Source organism: Simochromis diagramma, unplaced genomic scaffold (genome assembly GCF_900408965.1).
Source record: "Simochromis diagramma unplaced genomic scaffold, fSimDia1.1 OVJJ01000402.1, whole genome shotgun sequence".
Classification (NCBI taxonomy): Eukaryota; Metazoa; Chordata; class Actinopteri; order Cichliformes; family Cichlidae; genus Simochromis; species Simochromis diagramma.
The window spans coordinates 2,965,930-2,978,367 of NW_024386972.1; the positions used below are offsets into that span (position 1 = coordinate 2,965,930).

Consider the following 12,438-nt stretch of genomic DNA (forward strand, 5'->3'; position numbering starts at 1 on the left):
TACAAATACCTAAGATTTTTTTTGTGTGCAACTCGCACAACACGTCAGTGTGGGCACATTGGTGTGGGAGGAAGTGCACAGGAGAATAAAAGGCAATTTAGCTCAACATTTAAATTTGGTTGTCCCCCAGTGAGATAAGTGAGGATGTTCAAGATAACAACACCAAGGGCTCATTAATGTCACTTCAAACATTTCAGAGGAGGCACTTTTCTCCAAGCCTAGCATTGTCCTGTCTCACGGAGACTTAAAAACACATGCAAGGACACACACACACACACACACACACACACACACACACACACACACACACACACAAATGATCCCAGAAACATGCACACGCACGCTGCAGCAGCCTGATATGCCTCATCAACTGGCCCCTGCAAATGTCACGTTGAAGCCATGTCAGTTTACTGATAGGGAGTCAGGCTGAGTAAATGAATCAAACGTTTCCTACAGTTACGTTTGCATAGGCTAAAGATTACCTAAATTAAAACAAGTCTGTAGCAGAAACTTAATCTTTAAAATCCTTCTACTTCTTAGCGATTAAACAGCCACAGTAAAAAAAATAAATAAAAGACCCTCAAAATATCCCCACAGCCTAGTCCAAGAGGCGAGGCTCGCGTCAACAAAAAGCAGCTTAAAGCACTTCTCAGCGCAGTGCTTATCTTTCAAACCTCGGACCTGCTGAAAGTTCGGGAGAGCGTGAGATGAAATTTGAGTCTAAGATTTAAACTGTGTGTATAGTCCAGATTTACAGAATTACAACACCGGCTCCCCGAGTGTCCTTGTTCTAGTCTTCTCTTACATGTCGGTGTCTTGTTCAGGTAAAACCACCATTAAAAACCCCTTGAAGAGCACATCTGTGGTTCTTGGAAAATCGCAGAAGCTGGAAAGAAGATCATTCATTTGTAAGATGAGGATGCTGTAGAGACGCTGCAGAGGTTTCCAGATGATTCTGGTTGCCAGCGAGAGACTGCGACCTCAATAAATGGCTTAAAAGAGCATGGGAGTCTAGCCAAACAAGACATTCATTTATATCCATTCAGTATGACGCAACACTTTGTTCTATTTGCCAACATGATACCTTCACTTAGGTTCTGGGAACAAAAGAGTGAGCAGAAACAAACCGCCTGCCAGCGTTCTCAGGTGCATTTCCCCCCCTTTTGCTCTCTTTGCTCATGTTGAAGCAACAAATGCTGCTGAACCTTCAGTTCAATGCCATTTTTGTGCTCTCTTAAGCGTTTCTATGTAAAATGGTTTCTGTGAGTTCGTTCTTTTCCCCCGAGGATGTCAGGAAAGTACAGATGTTGCCGACTCTAAAGCAGCGCTCATTTCTGATGGTTTTAGCAGTGAAAGCTGTTTCTCGCAGACCGGGGGCGTTTGTCTTTGACATTGTGACATGAAGTCTCTAATTTGACTGCGTGCTCATGCACCCTGCAAGAAGAAAACAGCCTGAGCTAGTGCTCAACTGCCCCATGGCTTGGGTGACCTCTGCTTATGTATGGACCTTCAGTCCTAATTGTGTCTGGAGGAATTTTCCCGTCTTAAGACACGCTTAAGTTAAGCCCAGAGAGCTTCCTGGCTTAGGAAAACACAACTCAGTGTGGCAATCAGGTTCCTTTCTATCATTTTAATCAAAGCCATGCTATCATACCAATCAGAGAGGATATTCTGGAGGCAAAGAAGCCTATCACAGCCTTACCGTATCATCACAGTGGGTGATAGTCCCAGGTAGAACCTTTTGGTTTAGGCTAAATGGTGCTGCCTGGGTAGGAACCGAGAAACACGGCACCCACTGGCTCGCTAGGCATTCATTAGCTCCTCCTAAGTAAAGCTCCTTCGAGCAACCATAAACTTAAATTCGAAACTTCTTAACCTAGAGGCAGTTTTGTTGCCCATGTCAAAGGCGACTTTTGTAATATCAAAGTGGCTCTTCAGAAAAGAAAGCAAAAAGAAAACAGGGTATTGGTTTTTACAGTTTGGGCCTCGAAGCTATTTTCTTGTCCGTGACACTTGTGTCACAGCAGAGGCTAATTTGCCCTGGATTACTTCGCGACGCTGATCTAAGCTTTGTCATGATACGTTCTAACACCCGTCACCCTGTCTGTTTTTTCTTTCCCGCCATATCTCAGCGTCTCCACACCCATTAGAGGAAGAAACGCATCCCTCCTTTGATTGTGAAACACAATCATCTCCTGCTTCATTTGGCATTTAACACAGCTGTGATTCCCCCTACTTTCCCCCACAGTGATCGTCTCTGCATTGATTGCCTCTCGCTGCGCTTGCGTGGCTCTCTTGTGTCTAACATTTGGAAGAATAAAGGCTGGTTTCGCCGAAAAGGGAGAGATCAGAACGGCTTATCAAAAAGTAGATGAGCTGAGTGATATTAACCACATAATATGTGAGGAAATGCAAAAGAAATTGAACTTTTAATGAAAAACCATGGACATTAAAATGAAAAGCAACAGCGGTAAATGCTTCCTACATGTAGCTATTTAAACTTTGTTTAAAATCGCTATTTTTTAACATTTTAGCAGTCGTTGCATGCATGAATTAATGAAATAAAGCTTTACGAGCAAGCACTTTAACCGCTACGTGGTAAAATTGTACAACTATCTATTAACAGTTTAGCTGTTTTTAAGGACACACAATAGGAAATACAGTGTGTGCAGTGCTGAAACTACTCTTCCTGTGTTCAGACATTAAGATTCAATATCAAATTTACATTTTATACACTAACATTAAATATGATGAGCTGATATGATATGCGACACGATACATTTTGTGACACTGGCGGCCTTTCAAGCACCAAAATCTCATTGTGGCATCCAGTTTATGACAAATTATCATTTCTTGTGACAACATATGATTCGTCAGTCACTGATGCACAACACTGTATAATACAAAGAGCATGAGAAAGAAAAAAAAAATCGCAACATAAATCCAAACAGCACATTTACAAACACTGTAGTCACCACGACTGTGGGATTTTCAGACTTAAATTTTAAATGACAGCTCAAAAATGATGGCAAAGCTTCTGCACTGTCAGAGTTGTTACCGTATCTCAATATGACACATGGCAGTGACTGACACCGTTACGTTGCTCGTGTCCATCAGAATAGAAGCATAGGCACCCTGTATACAATGGCATGTGGGCATGACAGTTAACTGATAGCCACAAATCCACAGCTATTATTACCGTATTAATGCTGATCTTAAATATCTAGCTGTGGATCAGTGGCTGTGGGTAACATTAACCTTACTCCACATCAGAAAGTGATCGTCTGCTGGCTGTGACCTTTCACCCCTCGTCCCGTCCAGTCTTCAGTCGGCATAGAGAATAAACCCTGAGAAGGTGCTGTACTTGTTGCTGTTGCCCCCATGAGCCTTTCCCCCATCCAGCTTTATGAAAACTTCATCACCTGCATCCAGATGAAGTATGACACTGTTGCTGGCATAGTCATAACTCTGGTCCTGGTCCTGGGCAATGGCGCTGGCCCTGACCTGGAATATGACACACACACGCACAGAACCGAGGAAAGAGGAAGTGAAGAAATATAAATGCTTAAGAATGTTTTAGTAATTTTAATTGAATGTCATAAGTTATAACTAATAAAATCCCTTAAGATGACATGACTAAAGTCGATGAAGGTATTGAAAAAAATGCTTTTATTTTTTAAATATCAAATGACTTCCTGTTTTATAGCCTGGCATGTTACTGCTCTGATTATGTTTATATTTATATGTGGACTTTTTTTTAATAGAAGAGGGGTTTTTTTGAGACTTTGACTTGTGTAAGCTTTATCCCTGTGGTGAATATCTTGTTCTTCTCTTATGACTCAGCTGAGAGGGTCAGGGTTGAGTCAGCCTGCCTCTGAGGAAGGATGGCAGTGCGTACTATCCCTTTGTCTCGCGTTCTTCTCTTGCATCCACCTTTTTCTGAGTGGTGCACTGAAAATGTCATGTTTTCCCGAACATAAGTGTCACAGGGTGAAGAGAGGTAATTACTGCGATATTGAGCAACACACCCAAATCTCGTTGCATGTCTGTGGTTTAAAAAAAAAATAGAAACTGCTTGTACACTTAGCCCCTCAAGGACAGATCCCTCCTAAGCTTTAGCTAATGTGTAATGAGCTGGGTTGCCAGATTGGCTGTTACGCTCCAACTTCACCAGACGAGCTAAACAAGTGTAATTCTTGCTTCAACCAGATTGTGGTAGAAAGTTTTAAATTCAGTTAAAGCCATAAGAACATGAAACTGGTGATATTGTATTTTTGAAGTATTTTTACAGTAATAGTCGTTCACAGTGGACATAAATGCCTTCTTTCACTTAGCTTTCAAACCCGGAAAAAGGTGCTTTAGATACATCTAAAGGACAACGGTCACTCTTTTGAGGATGCCAATGTTCACATTTTGGAAAGAGAAGACAGATAGTTTGAAAGAGGAGTCATTCAAGTATGTCCACTGTGAATGACCATCTTTCAACAGATCTGTCTGCCATCTATAATCCAGTTTTGAGATCCCTTTCCAGACACCTTAACACCCACTCACATCCTGGGGCTTTTCACATGATAAGGTGGGGCTAGGTTTCAAAATGGGTTCACCCAAAACCTTGGCTGATTGTGACCCACACTCGTTTTCACACCTTGGCTTGTGTGATTAGGTAGAGTAGGGGTCTCCAACTCCAGGCTTCTTCTTGCAGGTTTTAAGAATCACCCTGGGTCAACACACTTCATTACCAGCCTCTGGAGAACTACAAGACATGTTCAGGAGGTAATTTAGCCATTTGAATCAGCTGTGTTGGATCAAGGACACATCTAAAACCTGCAGGACACCAGCCCTCGAGGCCTGGAGTTGGAGACCCCTGAGGTAGAGGATAAATAGGGGGTCCATGACCCTCTTGGGGACACTCCCATAGGGCTTAAAATCTGGGACTCTCCACCAATTGCTCTTAGAACTGAAGAAGCTTCTCTGATGAGAAGTGAAACATCTTCAAGAAAACTTAAAGCAGTCCAGACGCTTTTCTTTCCAAGCTCCTTAAACTACGATGACCTGGACGACTGAGAACCTTCACAGACTGATAAACATGCCCCTGCTCCAACTTTTTAAAAACCTGTTTCTGATATCAAAGGTCAAACAAGGATAAATGTTTTTATGCTTTTTTTTGGAACCAGAGTTGTATGTCTTGTGGCTGTGGGACTCTGAAAAATGTTGAGCGACAGCATGACAGCATGATGATGGATTTCTGATACATGTGAGCAATGCAGCATAAATTCTCTTGGCTTCCACCCTCTGCTACACTGTAGCAGCAGCACAGTGTCTACAACTGACTGGCATTTTACTTTACAGCAGCTTATTACCATATCTCATGTTAAATATAATGGATAAAAGAAAGTGCCTCCTTTTTGCCTAATAAGTAGCAGGTAGTACTAAATAATTTGTTAATTATTAATTTCTGTCATTGACTTTTTGTTTTTAATTCCACAGTGACCAAATGTCCTATTGAGCCCCAGCTCAATGAGCAATCATATTTTAGTGTCGTTGATGGCAGGAATAGCTTCTCTGTCTTCAAACTGGTTCACATAGGTTGTTTTACAGCTGCTTTAATCAAATCCATGTTTATATGATTACAGTTGTTCTCTTGAAACAGAGTACACCACATACAGACTTTGACTGGCTGTGTGGTGAGTGTGGTGCAGCCATAAGCATAGACATTTATAGAATTCATGTACATAAGCAGGTTAGGGTTTATCTGAGTATATAAAATGTGTTAAATGTTAAATTTCTGTCTCTTTTCCAATCACCACTAAAGAAAGCAGATATGAAGGAGTAGAAGCCCTTCACTGCAGTATTTGTGAAACTTAAAATATCTGTTTGCATCTGTTTGCACTGAAACTGTGGTTACAGTATGTTCATCAGGTGTGGTTTTGTTGTCTCGGGTTCTTTTTTCCTTGTGAAAAAAACACCTTTCTGGTTATAATACAAACCATTATAGCCACAAAAGGTTTTTATTGTGGTGTAGTTTGTATTCATCTGAAAGTGCATTTGATGTCCTGCATCAAAAGAATGGAAAAAAATCTGAATCTACACTTCTCTTAAAGAATCGAAACTAAAATTGATGTTGTGGTGAAGTATGTTGTGATGTAGATGTGCTTGTGTTATTGCATCCACCTTAAGTGCAGCCTGCTGCAGTCTGGATGTGGTGTTGGCAGTAAAGTTTTAAGGTTCAGATGTGCAAGGTGTCATCACCCAGGGGCCTTAAAGACATTACAAAATTAGCCATGAATATAGCAAATATCATCACTGGATACTGAAACGCATTCGCCTGACGGGCTGTCTGATAACGTTTACCAGCACATCATTGCATCCATGAAGTTTGTTGTATTTCAAAGGGCACCAGCTTTGAACTAGCCACTACCCCGGGCTGTGTTTGGAAGTGTGCAGAGTGGAGATAGTGCTGTCCTCCTTCCACTCACTTCAGCTTGTACATCTTTGGATGTGTAATAATCACAGATACACAATCTGGCAACATGCCACTATGTGTTGTCATTATACTGGACTGTAACACCAGACTAAATCAGAGCTAAATCACTATACACATGAATGCTCGACTACTCAATTTAGTCTGCCAGCATACTGGTAACACTCTTCCTTGAGTATTTTGATGTGCGTTCATCCCAGTAATAATACTTTTCTTTTACAAATTTGACCTTTACACATTTTTAAATTATTAGTTGGGGCTTTAAACACAAGGTGATAAATTCAAAGGCATACCCACCAGGCCATTTTTGATCAGGTCAGCCCACATGCTAGTGCCGTCTCCTCCCCTCATCAGCACATTGTAGATGAAAAAGTAGGTGCCAGGGATCTTACAGGTGAATTTGCCCGTCGCGCCTTCATAGTTACCACCAATGTTAGTCACCACGTCGTCAAAGCGCAGTATATCATAACCTTCTTGAGGGTTTCGTAGTCCTGCATAAAATGCCACCCGAGGAGTGGTATTGTATGTAGTTGTACTAACTGCCCCTTTACCCCCTAAACCTAGGATCCCTGTCCGTACAATGTCCACAGCATCTCCGGGTGGTCCTTTAGGTCCTGGTGGTCCTGGCTCTCCGGGTGGACCCGGGGGTCCGGGCTTGCCGGGACGTCCTGGTTTCCCTTGCGGGCCGTGAGCACTGTACGTGGGCAGCGGTGGACCAATGCTGTGATCGCTCAGATCGTCCTCGTTTTCCACCTGTAAGACTGTAGGTGCTGTATCTGTGCCTGTGTGCACACCTTGGCCCGTGGTGCCCGTGCTGGGAAATGGGTCACAAACCATGCGGCAGGTGCCCAGCATCTCGTAGTGGCTCGTGCTGTCATCTATACCACCTGTGCCAACAGAGCTGACCAACACAGGGATGAGGACGACCAGAACCAGGACCAGCATGACCCCCACAGCAGCTGCCACCAGGGTCTTCCGCCCGATGCTCAGCCTGGGAAGGGGCTGCGCTGCCAGCGTGGAACTCTCCGGGGTGGAAATGGTGACTGCGGGGAGTGCGTCCACCTGGCAAAACGCAGATGCAATGAGGATCCCCGATAGTGGAGATGGTGCCCAGGGAGAGCCGGAATAAGTGTGTGACAGAGCTGTGTAGGAGTAAGGGAGAGGGAGAGGAGCAAGGGACCAAAGTGATCAAGTGAAGAGAGAGACTGAGAGAGTGAGGAGAGAGAGTAAGAGGAGAGGCGGAGGGAGAGAGTGAGACAGCTTGAGAGGGGAATAAAAGAGAAGAGAGGGGTGGAGAGAGTGAGCCACCATTTGAGTCGGGGCTGGGGAGGGCACTTTCCAACTGGCAGATGTGTAAAGCCAGAGAAGACAGGAAAAAGCTGCGGGATGTATACAGAACAAGAACATATCATCATAAAGAGAAATACATTTTGCTTGAAAAATTAAAATAAGATATTTATGAGTTACCACTGACATTTCTATCCACCAGGTGTGCAAGTGATATCAAATTATTGGCACAGAGTTTGTGCACAGGTGTTTTTTCTCATTTTAAATCCAGTGCAATCAGTTGGAGCTCTTCCATAATGGACTAATTCCAGGTACCTGTATTCAGTCGACCTTCAGACTAATTTTAAAACATAAGGTTCAGAATCTTGTAAGTAAATAAATTTGTTCTGTTTTAAGATTAGCCTTAAAATTTCTATTAGCTGTAGTGAGTTTTGACTCTTAAATGTAATTACTGAAGCCTAGAGCTTTGGCAGCATCGCTTCAACAGACATAAGTAGAGAAAAATGACATATGTACTTTGACAGCAAAATCATTGCATTGAAGTCAGCATCAGCTCTGACATTAAAAGGAGATCATCCTTTCCCCCCTACTGTGTATGTCTTTGTGATTTGAGCAGCACTCTCCTGATTCTTCTAATAATCCACAGGTCTTTCCCACCAGCATTGTTTTTCACCTCCTCTCAGGCAATCCAGAGGTGTTCCCTGAGTAGAGATGTAGCTATGCAGGGATGCAATTTCTGAATACTATATCATACTCTGTAGTGTTCTTCTAGTTGAATGGACCCTAAAAAACTCCAAAGACTCTTCAGTCCATCAATGCTGGCTGCTTTAATGCAAAGTAGCAGCTCTGCTCTAATCTCCCTCCAGATGTCTCATTCCTTCTCTAAAGCTGAGCACAGTCACCCTACAGGAAAACTGATTTTGGCCATTTCAGGCACAAATGAAAGTGATCTGAATTGTATGTATGGCCACATATACTGTGTGGGGATTTTTGGATCAGTATGTTAGACAGTGCTCTCCAACAGCTTGACAAACGAGGGAAGAATTTGGAAGAATCTGATGTTCATCCCTCCAGTATGGTTCAGTGTCACGGAGAATCAGTGCCAAGCCACATTAAACTAGCTCGGGTGGCACATGATGGCCTAACTCAGACACTTGTTTGGTTATTTGATGCTGTTTTCTTTGTGCATTCTTTGTGTTTTCACCAATTTGAAGCTTGTTTTTCCAGTTTGCCATTTGATTCAATTTTATTTTAGCTGAGATTTAAATGACTGAGACACCATCACTCTGAGCCCACACAATAACGTAAGTTTATCATCCCGCAAAATTACATTTTACATACTTAAACTTGAGTTTGTAGCATTAATTTACATGAGAACTCGATGTTTTATGGTAAATTAAAAGTATTTCCACGTGAAAGAACAATTAAATTACCAAATGTTATGGTCAAGCATTACTGTAATATAAATAATCAGGCTTAAAAACATCAAAAAATTGCTTTTATTGGTAATATTTTTTCCTTTTTTAAACCTTAAGAAAAATTCTGTACAGAATATGCATTTCTAGCTTTACTTTTCTCTACTTTTACCCGTTTTTGTCAATAATTTAAAAAAGATACAGAACTACTAAAAATAAAATCTGTGAAATTACAGTAATGAACAGTAATTATAGCTGTTTTCAATAATAAAAACTGTATTTTGACCAAAACTTAATAGTTTTATCTAAATAAACACTGCATAGGGTGTTAAATTTGCAACTTTGTTTTTATAGTCTTTTATGTGGAATCTTAAATAAAAAAGGTAATTTACATTTTATTAGGGCCCGAGCACTGAGAGTGCGAAGGCCCTATTGTATCTGATCCGTTTCTTCTTCTTCTTCTTCTTATTATTATTATTATTATTATTATTATTATTAATATTCAGGCAAAACAAGGGCCTTTTTGAGGGCCTAAACATGCTCAAAAACTCATGAAATTTGCACACATGCCAGGTCTGGTGAAAAATTTTGTATTTTAATGGTTTTACATATGAGCACTGGGAAATGGCTCTAGAGCGCCACCTATGCCTTGTTAAATGCAGCCCTACGACCACATCGTTTGAGCTACATGTATGAAATCTGGCACACATGTGTATCTTGCCGAGTCGAACAAAAAAGTCAGTGGGCCCATTGACGCACACCCAACAGGAAGTCCGCAATTTAGAAGTGAAGGTGACATTTTGGCTCTAATTTTGCCATTTCCATGCCTCGAACTTTTGCGAACTCCTCCTTGGGATTTGGTTGTATAACCTTCATCTTTGGTCAGTGTCAACTACACACCTGGGCCATGTTAAATTGCGGAGCTTTTGAGTTTTCGTGATACGGTGAGGCCGTGGCGCCACGGCGAATTTCGATGACTCGCCATGAAAATCGTATTGCCTCTCATTCTGTCATACATTGTCCGATCTGGACCAAAGAACACACATATGATAAGGCTCCACCCCTGAACATATTTCAACTGCCATATTTGACATAAGGGCCAGCGCCACCTAGTGGGAACAGGAAATGTCATGTTTTACACTTTGGGGTACAGTATTGTGATGGGTGACACCTGCAGCCTCAAATTTCTCCAGGAAAGCCTTAAGGAGTTGGTCTTGCGTTACAGTGAAAACTGTGAGTTTTCGCGAAAGGGTGTGACCCCAGCAGCATGGCGAACTTTGATGTCTCACCATGAAGAAACAAATTAGTATAACTCAATGAAATCCAGTCTGATCAGTACCAGACTTTACAGGCATGATGTCAGACCCTGCCCTGAACAGATTGATGTGCCCATTGTCAGGAATACGCAGAACGCCACCTAGTGGCAACAGGAAATATCATGTCTTTCACTTTCTTGTACTGATTTTCACAGGTTTATCGTGGCCACCTCAAAAGCGGTGAATATCACCATCAGTCCCTCATGATGCTTCAGTGCAAAAATTGTGACTTTAAACTGAACTTTAAACCTGGTGGCAACGCGGTTCACCATGAAAAATGAAGTGGCTTTTGAGGGGCTTGGAAAGTTTAAAAAGTCTTGAAATTTGGCACACACCTCCAATGTGATGAAGGCTTTGTTGTTATGTGATCATTTTCATTGAATAGTGCAAAATGGCTCCACAGCGCCCCCTACAATATTTCAAATCATCAGCCCCTGCTCTGTGTTTTATGTATGAGTCTGAAACCTGGTAAGCTTATAGAAGATGTCAAGATGTACAACAAAGTCTCCTGGAGCAATATCCCAAATCCAACAGGAAGTCAGCCATTTTAAGATTAATGTGTAATCTTGGCGACATTTTCCCCTCTTTTCAGGCCTCATTCTTTGACGAACTCCTCCAAGGGATTTCCTCAGATTGACGCATTCTCCAGTGTGTGGAATCTAAAGACCTTTGTGATGTTAAATTGCGAAGCTTTTTACGTTCCGGGAAACGGGGTGGTCATGGTGGCACGTGGAGTTTCAATCACTTGCCAAAAAGCAGTAATCTGCTGTCACTTAAAAACACAATGTCCAATCTCGCCCAAAGGTCGCAGGGATGATGAGACTCAAGCTCGGAAATGTTAGCTATGCCATTTGTCAGTAATGGTTAGAGCGCCACCTAGTGGGAGGACTATAATCATGATTGAATGAGATGAAATGTTAGCTGGTGATTAAATGCATGAATTCCATCAATGTGACATCAGATCGGACGTGTTGGTTTTAGGTGTTGGGCGTGGCTCGACGCGATGGGGTGCGAGGGCCCTCATAACGCTGCTTGCAGCTTTAATTTCATGTTATTTTACCTCACATGTGTTATATGTAACAATATAATATATGTTACATATATTTATGTTTGCAATTTTTTTCATTCGTTTATAAATAATTTTGTAAAATTTAACAGAAAAAATGCTACTGTCACTGTTGCTACTGTTACTAATTTTTAACATAGTTTTCAACATATTATCTTTACATGATGAGAAACTCCAAACTGTTTTAGTCACAACATGTCACTATATTATAATTCTATATATCATGAAGGTTTATGTTTCTTTCAGTTTGTGGATAACTCTGTTTACATCCTTTGAATTAAACACTAAATACTGTTTTGGGAAACCATCCTGCAGCAGATGTAGGTGTTTCCATTTATTTGTTCAGGTCAAATGTCACATACCCAGAGAACTGCCCTGAAATCACATTCTGATGGGTTCATGTCTTTAGTGACTGTATATTTGCTGTCTCAGTGCAGCTGGGTCAAATGTCTTTTTCACTGTCTCTTCCTTCTTACATGGGGCTGCAAGCTTATCCCTGAATATATCTGTGTGTGCAGTCACACTGTAAGTGTAGCTACTACTGGCTAGTACTGGAATATATAAAAAGAATACAAGTAATCCATTATTATGCGTATATTTAAAAAAAGACACTTTAAATATTCAAATATTGGCCCACAATGGCCTAAAACACTAAAACAGTAGCACAGCTATTCTAATTACATGGAAACAATATGGTTTCAGTTCACTGTCTCTTTGTACTGTGAGGTGATATTACCTGACCTCCCCAGTCTGCTAAAGAATGTATGTATGCCTCATTTTCTTTATAGTTCAAGTCCTCCATACCACATAAACCTGCTGTGTTCATATGGTAGCTTACATAATAGCCAGTCATAAGCCTTGGTGCTCGGTGTT

The 12,438-nt window shown here is 41.5% G+C and overlaps 1 protein-coding gene across 1 annotated transcript; it reads right to left on the reverse strand.

The window, feature by feature from the left end:
- Positions 1 to 2,410: 2,410 nt before the first annotated feature.
- Positions 2,411 to 7,649, reverse strand: LOC120737885 (C1q-related factor-like). Its single transcript, XM_040038799.1, has 2 exons — positions 6,779 to 7,649; positions 2,411 to 3,504 (listed from the first exon to the last, which is right to left on the reverse strand). Exons 1-2 carry the CDS (start codon positions 7,424 to 7,426, stop codon positions 3,325 to 3,327), a joined length of 828 nt encoding a protein of 275 aa, XP_039894733.1. The 5' UTR covers positions 7,427 to 7,649; the 3' UTR covers positions 2,411 to 3,324.
- Positions 7,650 to 12,438: the final 4,789 nt, after the last annotated feature.

What these genes read in the sequence shown, in the direction of transcription:
- LOC120737885 (XM_040038799.1), bottom strand. Translation starts at nt 7,426, where the DNA reads ATGCTGGTCCTGGTTCTGGTCGTCCTCATCCCTGTGTTGGTCAGCTCT. An exon ending in ACCTGATCAAAAATGGCCTG is followed by an intron (nt 3,505 to 6,778) that starts GTGGGTATGCCT and finishes GTCATATTCCAG; the next exon opens with GTCAGGGCCAGCGCCATTGC.